This window comes from Cannabis sativa, chromosome 4 (genome assembly GCF_029168945.1).
Source record: "Cannabis sativa cultivar Pink pepper isolate KNU-18-1 chromosome 4, ASM2916894v1, whole genome shotgun sequence".
NCBI classification, from domain to species: Eukaryota; Viridiplantae; Streptophyta; class Magnoliopsida; order Rosales; family Cannabaceae; genus Cannabis; species Cannabis sativa.
In genome coordinates, this window is record NC_083604.1 from 46,551,340 (window position 1) to 46,565,849 (window position 14,510).

Genomic DNA, 14,510 nt, shown 5'->3' on the forward strand with positions numbered 1-14,510 from the left:
GGCACACACTTCACATTCTCTTTCTTAAAGTTTTCATGGGGGTTCCAAGGCTTCATTATCACAGGCCTCCTATTAAAGAAAATATACCCACCATTCAGAATCTGATCTCTATATTCTATAGAGCTAAATCGGATGATAAAAACTCCATATGCTAATAGTTTCACCTTATCAATTTTATCTTTCCATATTCTATTGACAAAACCTTCAAGCACATGTAATGGAGGATTAGCCCCCAACACATAACATACAATAGATGGTGTCCAGAAAGAGACTTCTTCTTCAATATCCTCAAAGGTGATTCTTACTTTACTGTTGTTATCACCAGAATTCCTAAAAGAATTTTCAAGGTTCCTCATAACAGAATTAGATCGCAGAGTTGGGGGAATTGGAGATTTACCTTGTGCCACATCACTGTTACATTGATCATTGGCTCGCAAGAAGTGCACAAAGTCATTCCGAACCTCCTCCTGCTTCTGAATCCTTTCCAGAGACGATTTAGGAGATAAATGCTGTTGAGAGAGATCGTGAATCGCAGGATCATCCATCATCGCTTCCTCGTCATCCGTCATCTCCAACGCCTCAATTTCAGCAACCGCTTCTTCCCTAGCAATTCGAACAGCTTGAGATCCATTCTTCAATCCTTTCATCCTGTTTGCTTTAGTAATCGATTGAGCTTTTCCCTGAGATTTTGACCTTGTTTTAGCCATGGCACCAGCTTCTCAGCTGCAAGAGCAAGAACCACGAGAGAAAAACCATTTTCATAATTTTTTCTAACTCATATATATATTTTTTTATTTTTTTCTTAGAAAATTTCATATAATTTTTTTTTAAAATTTTTTTGTCATAACATTTAAAACATAATTTATTTTTGTTTGATATGTATATTTTTTTAAGAATATGAATTGAAAGAAAAAAGTTGAAAAAAATTTAGTATAATTAAAGATATAAATTTTATATAAAATAAAAATTATTAAAATAGGGTGTCTTTAAAAATTTTTGAGGTGTAAATAAAATTTTCCAATATTATATGAATGTATTTTTGATTAATAGATACAAAAAAAGAGGTATTCCTCAACTTATCTTTTGTTTTTCTCATTTATTTTATTAGAAAACCACATGTAATTTCTTTTTAAGTTTCATAATTTTTAATATTAGTCCCGTTATCTTTCTATATATTTTAAAAATAAAAAATTATATGTCTAATATTTTAATACTATTATTTTGTTTGTAAAACACACATCAAAATATTATACAGTAGAACCTCTATTTAAAAATACTCCATTCAAGAATAACCTCTAATTTATTATAAAAAAATTAAGTCCCAATTTAGGCCAGTTATAATAAGAATAACCTCTAAATTATAATTAGTTATATATTTTAAATTATATCACGTAATAAATATAAATAAAAAATTACAAAAGTTGAATAAGAGGCTAATGACATGTTTACTTAAAGGAATAAGAATGAATGGTATAATATTCATTCTCATACAATTATTTACTAAATTTTGGAAAGGAAAAAAGTAGTGGGACCACACAAATTAAAGAGAAAACAAAAGAAAATGTTCTTCTACCATTTTTATATACAATACTTTTTCCTTTTTTAACTTAATTTATTTTAATTTTAATTTATTAATTAATAATAAAAAGACAAATATACCCTTTAAAAATCTATTCACAGAAAATAATTACATATTATAATAATTGTAATTTTATCAAATTAAACCATTCCGAATACCTTTCTTAGTTATGTAAATAAAATAACATGAATTTGGTTTTCTTTCCTGTAAGTCTAGTAAACAGCATAATAAAATATTGTTTCCGATTATTTTTTATTTTAAATTGATTAATTTCTCTCATTGATTATTCTGATTCCAATTACAATTTAGTATTGTTCCCGATTATTTTTTATTTTAAATTGATTAATTTCTCTCATTGATTATATAGATTCTAATTACAATTTTGTAAACGGTCAATTAGTTTCTTAATCTGTAATATGGTAAATTTAAAGCATTGTTTTGTTGTGTGATCGCCCGTCAAGCATAAAAATGCAAATTCCCCCTCCCCAAAAGAAAAAGGGAAACTTGTGTAGTACAAGTGACCGAATTTTGAATTTTTGAGGTTATTAAGTTACTAAACTAAACTAAAGAGCCTAAGACAGAGAGAGAACTAGAGAAGAATTGAGTGAATGAATATTGAGGCAAACCCCCCAAACTAAAATCTCCAATTACATCACATTCCCACAAATCTACGGCAGACCCCTCTCTCTCCGACTCTCACTCACACCTATGGTTATCTCCAACTCCCGGAATTCTCTCATTGCTGCTACTCTTCTTTATTCGCTCCCACTCTAGGGTTTTTGTTCTCTGTATCTGACCATTGCGGACTCTCTTTGATTATATAATCTCTTGTATTGTAAGTTCTCTCTTCCTTTAGTTTTCTTCTGCGAACTCCCTTATTATTGAATATATTTTTCTAGGGTTCTGCTTGTTTTTTTATTATAAGATTCTTTTGCTGAACTGAATCTGTATTCGTTTGTCGGGATTCAGGTTATCGTGTAAAAATGAGGGGTTTTTGGTTTTAACTATTTTTAGTGGACTCGTGTTCATGTGACCTTTTTTACGTTGTTTTGGTCTGTGATGTGAATGGTGCTTCATTGGAATGGAGACTTTATATGAATTTCTGGCTTATTCGTTCTTTTCCTTTCTTTTGGCTAGAATACGACCCGTTCATACTCAAGTGGCACTCTATACTTATTGGGGAAAAATGGTTTTTCTTTGTTAATTTGAGCTCTATATCTGTATCATTAGTGGATGTAGGTTTTAGCATGGACATCCGTGAAATATGTTGGTATGAGTGAGGCTACCAGTTTGCCATCTCTTTCAAGTCTCTCATCGGGGGCTTTTTGCATGAACCTTACTCTTGTTGTTTCCTTTTTGATCTGCCAATATATATATTCTCATCCTGGTACTCCTATCTCTCATGTCTAATAAAACCTATTGTTTTCCAATAATCTAAATGATACACATGTCTCCTCACTTCTAAAGTGTATCAATGTCGGCACTTTTGATTTAACTGAACTTTCTGCTGATGTTTTTAATGTCCTGTTTTCTAGTGTTTCATAAATAATTACAAAGTCAAGGTTAAGTGAAGTAGGATTATTTTTGTTTTTGTTTTTTCCCTTTGTCTGCTATATTCAAGTGTTTTGCTTCCTTTCCAACTTTGCTTTTCGAGAATACAATCATGCAATGTATATGCAAATGCATGTGTACTTTGGCATGTATTACAATGTAATAAAATTAAGATCAACATATTGGGATTTATGATTTTTCTATTCTTAGTGTAATTATTTCTCCTGTCAATTTTAAATTTTCATACTTTGTAGGAGTACTGGTTCTTTTGTTATATTATATAGGGTAAATAGCGGCATAAGTACCCAACATTTTAAGTTTATAAGCGGCATAAACCCAATGTTTATTTTTAGCGGCATAAGTACTTAATGTTTATAAAATTGTAATTTTTCTCCAGTTTCATCGGTGCAGATTCTATTTTGAATTTATTAAAAAAATATTTGGAAATAATTGCTACTACATGTTTATGTCTAGACCAAATAATCTAGAAACTGGGCCTTGTATGAGTCTTGTTTAAGACAATAACAGAGTCTCTATTGACGAAATTAGAGAAAAATTATAGTTTTACAAACATTGGGTACTTATGCCTAAATATTAGGTTTATGCTACTGACAAACTTAAAACTTTGGGTATTTATGCCGTTATTTACCCTATTATATACTACTGTTGTCAATTGTCATACTTCATATTTCTATTTAGTTCACTGGGTAGTCCTACTATGGAATCTTCCTTGTTTGAATTTTTAGACTTCCATCTATGCACTTAGGAAAACTACTTAGGCAGCCAGAGACTGGTGTTACTCATACTCATAGATAGAGTCTAGTGTTCTTTGGATCTTTGTATATTATTAGGGGTAAACTTACCTGAGTTCTAATCTCAAATATAATTTTCTGCAGTGCTTTCATGGTTCACTGTGTGGAAGGACTACAAAGTTCGTCCAAAAGTAACTGTTTGCAATGGCATTGTCCTTTCCCAAAGAGCAACATTGGATATTAGCACATGTTTATAAATGTGAATTTTTAATTGGAGGTTGTAAATTACGAGATTGGAGATGGGAACATTAAAATGCCTTCATATTTGAAGATTGGGGAAGAAAATGCATCAAGCTTGGGGTTGAATAATTCATTCCTGTCATGCTGAATGTTGCATCAATATTTTCATAGTTGGGGGATAATTCTCAAAGTATCACATATAAAGTATGGAAGTCATACTTGTGAGGGTAGGCTGAGTAGGCAAGCCCCTGGTTTGGTCAATGGGGGTATGAGCTAATTCCTTATGGGACCCTTCCTAGCAATATGCTAAAGTTCTTACCTTCCAGATATTTATAGTGTTCTTCGGCTGGACAAGTATAAAAAATAAATATATTTATTGAAGTTAGCATGCATACTATGTCATAATTAGTTGTTTTTGAGGTGCGAGTCAGTATGTTAGGGTTGGTTGCATTTAATTTGCCAGGGTACATATTATTCTGATAAGGTGTTAAATGTATGTAATTATCTGTCGTAGATCGAATTTTATGCTTTGGTAATGGAATGTTGGATTATTGGCTGATGAAATTTGAGGGGAGATGAACTTGGAGTGTGTTCTGTAGTATTGGTTGCAGTTTATTTTTCTTTGGGACCCTTCCTAGCAATATGCTAAAGTGTTTTTACCTCCCAGATATTTATAGGGTTCTTCAGCTGGACAAGTATATAAAATAAATATATTTATTGAAGTTATCATGCATACGATGTCATAATTAGTTGTTTTTGAGGTGTGACTGAGTATGTCAGGGTTGGTTGCATTGAATTTGTACATATAATTCTGATATGGTGTTAAATGTATGTAATTATTTGTCATAGATGGAATTTTATGCTTTGGTTATGGAATGTTGGATTATTGGTTGATGAAATTTGAGTGGAGGTAAACTTGGAGTGTGTTCTGTAGTATTGGTTGCAGTTTATTTTTCTTTGGTCCAGCAATTTTCAGAATGCTACTATTGTTAGACTAGTTTTTAATATCCTTTCCCCTTAGATCTAGTCAGTTTTTCTTTAGTTTTTTGAGAACTTCTCAAAACTTGGGATTATCCTGGTGGCCTTTGAAGAAGTTTTATTCTACTTTGTTTGACCATTAATACATGGTAAATTGACACTTATTATTCATAGATTGCTCTTACCCCTTTAAAGATATTAAAGTAAAATGCTACAGGACTGTACCAGTGATCATATTGTTATATTTAGGCAAATTTAGAGTATATTTATAGCTTTATTGTAAAAGTTTGAACTGGCACCTTGTTGGCAGTTAATTAATGCCCCTATTAGACATGAAATATAATATTAAGTGTTACAACATGTATCTGCTCTCTATAATCAGAAATAGATGCCTTTTGTTCCACTTTTAGAGGTTTTTGGCCATTTAATGGTTTTTCATATTCAATTTGAACAAATTTATTCTGCCCAAGTCCAGGTTCTCTTTTTCCCTTTGGGGGATTCATTAATATTTTCATTATTAAGGTTTTTTTTTTTTTTTTTTTTTTTTTTTTTTAAAGTTAGATTTCTATTAGTTTGGATCTAGTGAAAACCTCTACAAATTGTTTGTAGATGCTTGTGGACTCAGTTGTACACTTGTACTTGCATTTTTTTTCTTTTACTTCTTATGGAACCCTGAATTTGTGGATTGGATAACGGCCTAACTCCAAAATTAATTTATATACGGGCTTGAAATTTACCCATTCACTATGGTGACTCAATGCCACTTTGAGGCTTCTAGGTTTTTCAAACTGAACTTCCCATGATTTTTTGAATTGGAAGATCTTGGGCGTATTGGGCTGGGAAGCTACTTATAGTCATGTGAAGGATTTAAGGTAAAATCCCAGCAAATGACCCAAATTGTTTACTGAGCTAGTGTATTGTTTTACTCCTAAACATGTGCAACACAGCAATTCGACTTTATTGGTTTTGTTAGTTTTCCTCTTCTCCTTTCATTGTATGGGAACAAATATTGAGATTTTCTTGTCATTATTTTGAGATTGATTTCTTAGTTAATATTTTGTACCCATTTATATTTCATATATGAGTGCCATGCTGGTGGATGGTCAATGATCTTTCAATTTTCATACTGTTTATATATTACAATGAACATCTTCTATGCTGCTTTACCGTGAGGTGATATGATCTACATTCTGATTTGATGGTTAAATTTTGTAGTCAAAACCAATAATTGATGATCACTGTAATTATTGCTTTGCAGCTTACTTGAGGAAGACAGAAATTAAAGAACCAAGGAGTCTGGAAGTTAACTGACATTCGTATTTATTGTCTTTTGTCATTTCCGTATTGTATTGTGTATGATCAACGGGAGACATTGCTGCTTTGGGCTTGGGAGAAATGAGTGGAAGTGGAAGAAAACGCTCTTCAAAATGGGATTTACGGGATCAGCCTAAATTTGAAGATATAAATGCACAAGACGATAATTGGCCTGGAAAAACTGGTAGATCAATTTATCAAAGAGAATCAGGACATGGGTGGCAGTCTCCAGAGCTTGCTGGGAGTAATGGTTCAAAATGGTCAGCATTAGATTCAAATGATATAAGATCCAAGCATGATTCAATATTTCCAACTAGGGATACTTTTTCTGGAAGCCGAGGCTCACATAAGAATGAGAACATTGATAAGGACTGTAATAGATATGTGTCAGACTCTATGGCATGGGATGCAGATGAGGATTATGGTACAAGAATGTCTCCTGGTCTTGATGAATGGAGACAGCAACATCATAGTCAATCTCCTAAAAGTGGTTGGAGCAGGTCAATGAGGTTGGTTTGATTTTGTGATCTTGAAAAATGATATTTCCACATCCTGAAGGTTTTAAAAATGTCTCGAATGTAGCATCTGTTATCAGCCATCACGATTCAGATTATATAAATATATATAAATATATATATTTATAGGGTGAGATAGGCATAGTTCCTTTCATTCAGTTCCAAGTAGTTAGATACACTCCAATGATTTGTTAAAGTGCGATTCATCGGCCACATGTGAATCGATCTTGTTCCCAAACTAATTAATGATATGATTACATAGTTAATTTGTCAACAGGGGTACAGTTAATATACATATACTGCCACATTCTATTATCTATTGGATCTACACTCAACTGATGTGCTTGGGAATTTACTTTCAGGCCTTTAGAGTTTTGTTAATATGTGGCTGTTTTAGACTCTAGCAAGCTTCCTTTCTTTGTACAATAAGGTTATAGAGCTGATTTATGTCTTGATTGTCTTTCTTTGTTGTTGACATTCTCAGGGATAGGAGTAGGAGTAGAAGCAGGAGCAGAAGCAGGAGTAGGGGTAGGAGCAGGAGCCCTGTTCGCAGCCTCAGACGGGAATCTGGGTTTCTTGACAGAAGTAGAAGCAGGTCTGGTGTATCCAATCAATTGTGTAAAGATTTTACTGCTGGGAGATGCAGGAGAGGTAATAATTGTCCATTTCTTCACGAGGATAGTGAAGCTTATGAGGATTACTGGGACGGCAGGCACAGGAAAGGTGGAGGCTCAAAATATGCCACTGGTGATACCAGAGACTATCCCTTGAGAAGTGGAAGATCTTTCGGACTTTGTAATGAGTTTGTAAAAGGAAGGTGCCGGAGAGGTGCATCTTGCAAGTTTGAGCACGGTGCTTCTGATGGATTCAGCAAAGGGCCTACGAATGAATTTACTAGAGAAAAGGAAAGTGACAGAAGAAGAAGAGATACTTCTGATGAGCGAGGTGTTGAACATGAGGCCCGCAGGAATAGTGATATTCCATGCAGGTTCTTTGCTGCTGGAAATTGTCGTAATGGGAAGCACTGTCGGTTCTCTCATCATAATCAGGCTTATGCAAGTCCTGACAGGAAATCACAAGATAAGTGGGCCTTGGGTCGCAAATCAGATGATGTCAACCGGGTTTGGGATGGTCCAAAATGGAGTGATACAGGTATTGCATTAGATGCTGCTAAGTTTAAGGAGAACATAAGTGGAAATATTGGTGCTCTCAATGCAAGCTCTACTGCTTGGCCAATGAGTGAGAGATTGGGAAACCGTGTGAACAATGAGAATATTACTAGTGGTGCTGACTTAAATGTTAGTTGTGAAGCTGCTAAAAATGATAAAGAACCCATTCCGTGGAAGACAAATAATGTGGCACCTGCCATGGGTCTCTCTGAAGTAAGATGTACTGATAAATGGCTTGTTAATATGGACATGTCTCCAGATTGGAACTATTCAGTCCCCTCAGCTAATCATGTTGTGAAAGAAGAAAATAGTCGTGTTACTCAACATTCAGAGTCCTTGAATGATATGCATGTAATGTCTGGCAAGCAGAGTATTATTCCAGAGGCTTCAGGTCGAATTAATAGTGCTTCTGGTGCTGTACAACCAATTATAATGGAAAAGTCTGTTTTTCAACCAAATCATGAATTGAAAGATGACAGTGCTATCGCATTGCCATATGATAATAATGATGTAGTTAGAAAAACAATGAATTCTCGTTCTGACCTAAATATGTTTGATCAGAACTGCCAGCCTTCAAGTGTTTATCCTTTTTCAAGCTTGAACACAATTGGGGAAAGTCAAGCAGTTATCCCAACTGAACCTCAAGGAGGAATTCTGAAAAATCTGCAAACTAACACAACACATACAGAGGGAACCCTTGTTGCGAAGCCAGATTTCCGGGAAGCAAAAACATCACTAATGAATTCTGGAATTGATCCATTGCAGAGGATTGTAAATGTTACTGATCTTTCAGCTTCTTTGGTGCAGTTATTTGGAAATGGGCAGCAACTTCCACAACTTTATGCAGCTCTTAATTCCAATAATTCAACTGGCACCCCTTCCTTTACCAGTGGTTCGGTTACTCCTACTATTTTGCCAGATGCTGTTAGTGGGCCACATAAGCATTATGATCCTATACATGATAGTACAGAATCTAGAAGGCCTGAAGTCAGCAACAATACCTCGGCAGTTTTAACAAATAACACCGTTAAGGCAAGTGATTCAGATGGTAAACCTGAAATTCAATTGAAAAATGTAACCTCATCCTCTTTGCCTGTTGTATCGGATGCCACCGATTGTAAACAGGCTGGTGGTTCGATAGGAGAAACTAACCTTACAAGAAAATTGTTGACTCCACTAGAGCCGAATGCAAGTTCCAAGGCTACCAAGGGAAAGATTGAACAAATATCTGGGGAAAACAAGAAAACAGAAGAAGAAAGTATAAAAGTGGAAGAAACTGATCCCTTGGATGGTGAAGATAAAGAGGGGGCTAATGATGGAAAGAAAAACAAGGATGCAAAGGGAGTTCGTGCATTTAAATTTGCACTTGTCGAGTTTATTAAAGAGCTTCTAAAACCAACATGGAAGGATGGTCAAATTGGTAAAGATGCTTACAAAACTATTGTAAAGAAGGTGGTTGACAAAGTAACGGGTACAATGCAGGGAGCTAATGTTCCTCAAACACAAGAGAAGATTGATCACTATCTGTCTTTTTCAAAAGCAAAGCTTACAAAACTTGTACAGGTCAGTCCTGTAAAAATATTTTTTGCTTTGTGTTTACTTGATATCTTACCCATTAAATTTATATTCGCTACTTCAAAGTAAATTGTCCACATAGCTGATGACATCAGCCACACATTATCTTATATCCTAGAAAATATAGTTGTCATAGCTTTTTTAATCTTATTATATTTTTATTGTGAGAAGAATTACATTACTTATTAATGACCAAAATTGAAGATTACAAGAAAGAGGAGGGCAATGTATTGAAGTGGAAAGAAACAAAAATGCATGCTTAACAAGATCGACATGTAAATTTTGAATTATGCTGCTAAACAAAGTGTTTATAGGACTCAGTAATTAAAGAAGTCAAAGGCCATAAATTCCTTTGCCACTGTTACCCAAAGAGAAGCAAATTGTTTTTTTTCCCTCTTACAAAGATTCCCTGTATGGCATTTTCCCTTTAAAAGATATTTGCCAGAAATTTTACTATAATTCACATCATCTATTATTACTGTGCTGTTTATTTATTTAGTTTTTCAATCTAGCACAGCTACTTGTATTATTTAATGAAAGAGAAAATATATGAGTGAAGGGTGCAGGATACGTGCACCTGAAAAAGTTGAAAGAAAACAGGAAAAGGAAAAACTATTTTACTGCTAACGAATCAGACAGAAAACAGCCACTCTCTACTGTGTTTAAATTTTCACACATTCTAATCCCCTAATTTCTTTCCCTCCGTTTCTTCCCAGCTCTCTTTTCTCTACCTCACTGTGTGTACACATGGCACAAAAACTTCACCAGTAGCTTTTAGTTTGTCCTTTTTGGATCTAACAGCTCTACCATGTTAACCTGATTTTAAAAATCCATGATTGTTCTTTGTTTATTTTCTTCATCCTTAGTGTGTGTATGTGCCTCCCCTTTGGATGGGGATGGTCCGGAAAGTTGTACAAAACAACTAAAGTGTTTTTTTTTAATAAGAAATGATTAACTGGAAATATAGAATTAGTCTTTTGCTCCAACTCTTTCTTTCTCTTGTTTATTAAGGAAACAATGAAATCTTGTGGGTGGCAGAGTGGGACTTAGATTTAGGATCTTAAAAATTGAACCCATTTCTTCAGCCACTGTCGTTGGTCACCTTATAGCTCATACTCAGATTCAAGCATTTACTTCTATATGTTTGGCTTCTTGTGATATCAATTTATTGATGCTCTCATTGCCAGTTAGAGGTGCAGTGTGTTTTTAGGCAGTTAGTTATGTCTACTTGTCTTCCTTTTTAGCTTTTATTTTCAGTTGCCTCTTTTTTTATATAAATTTTTGTTTTTTGTTGCAGGCGTATGTGGAAAAATCTCAGAAGGGATGAGCTATTTATAGACATAAAACTTGCGTTTATCTATTTACATCTTTGACGTTCCATATGTTACAACTTTCCTTGTGTAACACACTCATCAGCCGATGCAAAATGCAGAAGAAGCTTCATTTCCACCTAGAAATTTGAATGTGTTGTCAATGATGAAGTTCTTGTTGGTAACAGCGAGCACTAAAATTTTCTTAGTTTCAATGTATTTTAGTTGTAACTGGCTTAGCTAACCTCACAACTACTTTTGGTAGATATTAGAGCTTTTCATATGGATGGACTTGGATAGTATTTGGATTTACTTGTGGGTAATTTATAATTGCTTATCAGTTTGCGGGGTTGTATGTTTATATCATTTTGGTACCATATTGCTGCCTCTATCTTCGTCCCTATTTGTTTCATTATATGTTATTTGTATGGGATAATTCCTTCATTTTCTTATAGCAAACTTTGGAGGTAAAGTACTTTAAATTAGTTATCATAATGTGTTGAGACTTGGCTAATTGTGCTTAACAAATAATTTTTTTGTTAAGTTAGATTGGTGAAATTATGATATTAATTTAAGAGGAGTGCTACCGTTAATTTCATGTTACAACTTTTTAGTCAACCTTTATGTTCGAAAATACATGTCTGAATATTTTTTTTTAAATTTTTTTTTTTTTCACGGGGGTGTTCGTTATGCTTACATCTTTTTTGCACATTTTTGAAAATTTTCGAATAGTTTACAGTGTCGAAAAATTTGTTTGAAGTTTTTTGAACGCGCGTGGTAAATTGAAATATCAGGAATTTTATTTTCGGTACTGTAAATTATTCAGAATTTTTTAAAAATCTACAAGAATGATACTGTAACTATAATGAATACCTACCGCTATGAAAAAAAAAATATTTTGGGATGTCATTTCAGATGTTGAAGTTGATTAAAAGATTATAATAGAAGTAATTAGCATTTCTTTTAACTTAATAATTCGTGTTAACCACACATACTGTCTCGTTTATGCAGTATTCTTGTGTTTTAAGTGAAGATGATGCAAACATTCCAACATAAAGCAGAATTGAAGGGTTTACTTTATTTTATTTTTTAACACAAATTTCTTAAAATTAATCTATGCTTCTTTCTAGTAATATATGTATATAATAAGTACGTAAATGTATATCGAATTTCATAAAGAGCTTTGTTTATTGAGGAGTGCTAGGGAAACTCTCTTTTACACTCTCTTCCTAATTGAGTGACATGTGTAACTTTTTAAAATATCTTTAAGTATAGTTACAATTATACCCTTTTTACTTTCATTAATAATTAAAATGTGTTATCTCATTTACTTGTTTATTTTTTGGACTATATTATTAATTTCTCATATTTTTTTTACTAAATAATGTATACTACTATGCATCTTTTTTTATAATAAATATGTAATATTTTATGTTATTAAAAATAAAAAACACTAACTCTTTTTTTTTTCAATAAATTTTACATCAGTTTTTTTTTTTTTTTTTTTTTTTTTTTTTTTTTCCATATTGTATCATTCTTTAAATTATTTTATTTCATATTTATGTATATATATATAAAGAAATATTAAAAGAAAAGATTTAAAAAATAATAATAAAAGAAAAAAAAAATAAACTAATATAATTATGCCTATTCAATAGTATATGTTAGATCGATTTACTTTTGTTTTATTTTTTTAAGTAAAAAAAAATTATTTTCATGAATAGACAAAAAAAAAAAAAACTAATTGATTTAACATATATATACATATTTGATTAGAGAGAAATTTGAGAACTATTTAAGGGAATGTAAAAAAATAAAAACAAGAATTTTTTTTTAAAAGAATGATACGAAGCAAAAAAAAAAAAATGAATGAAAAATAATAAAAAAATTGATACAAAATATATGAAAAGAAATATTTTTTCCATTTTTTATAAAGTAAATAGCCAATATTTATTATAAAAGAAATTAAAAGAATAATTTATTGTGGTACATATTATCGATTAAAAAAATGAAATTTTAATAAAAAAAAATTATATAATTTAATTTAGTTTTTTTATTGTCTAAAAAACAAACAAACAAGTAAATAGAATCACACATTTTAATTATCAGTAAAAATAAATAAATTAATTATTAGTTTTAAAAAAATAAAAAATAAATAAATGAGATGACTCATTTTAATTATCTTTAATAAAAACTAAATAAGGACATAATTGTAACTATTTTTAAACATAATTTAAATTGTTACACATGTCACTCAATTAGAAAGAGAATGTAAAAGAGAGTGCAAAAGAGAGTTTGCTTAGCACTCCTCTTGTTTATTTACTTATTAATTTTATTTCAAAATATTACAAATTGAAATGAAGTTGAAAAGTTAAATTTTATTCTTCAATTTTGAATATTGCTATTGTTGGATTATATTTTATCAAAATCTAAATTTACTATCAAGTATGTTTATTAACATCCTAAATATGAATTTCTAAAATAATGAAATTTAAACACATATAAAGTTTGAGTAACCTTACATTAATTGCAGTGGAATATAATGACTTCTTCTTCTCAAATCTCTAATTTTTGTTTCTTTCTGTCGCAGATTATTATCAAGATTTGAGCCCGATTCTTCTTCAGGTATTTGGATTCTTTACAGTCTTACCCACTATGATTGAGTATTAGACTTGCTATGGGTGGACATGCATTCACTCACTAATAGCTCAAAATTTGTTGAAGAACACTCAATGAGATTTCGAAATTAGAAGAAAGAAAGAAGTCTTAAGAATTCTCTAGTTATCTGACAAGTTGTAAACTAGGTTATAAGTCATTAGTTGGATAATGAGACCATCTTATTCTTTTTATACTATTTCACTTAGGGTTAGGATTGAATTATATGGAATACAAAATGATAAAATAATAGCAAAAATAGGGCTTAAGTGGCCAACCATATAGATGGATCCCACTAATTATATTTTTGCCATTTTTTCAACTATTTATCTATTATTTCACAAATGCAATATTTCCTAATTTTAATCCTATAAATGCTAAAATTATTTATTTAATAATTATAATTAATTATCAAATAAAATTGTCATTTATATTATTTATTAATTAGACTCTACAAAGTTTCTTAATTAATAAATAAACAGTAAAATCTATTTTCTTCACAATTAAGTCACAACTTAGTGAAAACTCATAAATAAGACAGTCTAATTTTAGAATTATAATTGATCAAATAAAATTAATTAACAGAGTTTTACAACTAGTATTGTCTCAATTAGTATGGGGACCATGTGCCTATATAATCAAGCTTCCAATAAGTAGCTATAGAATTTATTAAGTAAATTCTCTAACTTATTAATTTCTCCTTGCACCACTATAGATTTGGAATTGCACTCTTAATTATATAGAGCACTCTATATATTCCACGATATAGATACGCTATGAAATTATCCATTTATATAATCTCAATAATCAATGATTCTATAGATGATCTACATTGAGTAGAGACAAATTTACCGTTATACCTTTCAATATAT

The 14,510-nt window shown here is 31.6% G+C and overlaps 1 protein-coding gene across 6 annotated transcripts; it reads left to right on the forward strand.

Annotated features, from left to right (window-relative positions):
• Positions 1-2,042: 2,042 nt before the first annotated feature.
• LOC115715144 (zinc finger CCCH domain-containing protein 38) lies at positions 2,043-11,472 on the forward strand. Of its 6 annotated transcripts, XM_030643962.2 has the most exons (5): positions 2,066-2,414; positions 4,027-4,388; positions 6,359-6,923; positions 7,414-9,661; positions 10,971-11,472. In XM_030643962.2, the coding sequence occupies exons 3-5, from the start codon at positions 6,496-6,498 to the stop codon at positions 10,998-11,000; spliced, it is 2,706 nt and encodes a 901-aa protein (XP_030499822.2). In that variant the 5' UTR covers positions 2,066-2,414; positions 4,027-4,388; positions 6,359-6,495; the 3' UTR covers positions 11,001-11,472. The 6 variants fall into 6 exon arrangements, with proteins under 6 accessions (XP_030499824.2, XP_060970130.1, XP_060970131.1 ...); XM_030643964.2 differs by lacking the exon at positions 4,027-4,388 and having other exon boundaries at positions 2,043-2,414; XM_061114147.1 differs by lacking the exon at positions 10,971-11,472 and having other exon boundaries at positions 2,063-2,414; positions 7,414-9,811.
• The last annotated feature ends 3,038 nt before the right edge of the window (positions 11,473-14,510 follow it).

Excerpts from the sequence above, each read along its gene's own strand:
- LOC115715144 (XM_061114147.1), top strand. The coding sequence starts at position 6,496 with ATGAGTGGAAGTGGAAGAAAACGCTCTTCAAAATGGGATTTACGGGAT. Across the intron at positions 6,924-7,413 it reads GGTTGGAGCAGGTCAATGAG|GGATAGGAGTAGGAGTAGAA; the intron begins GTTGGTTTGATT and ends TGACATTCTCAG.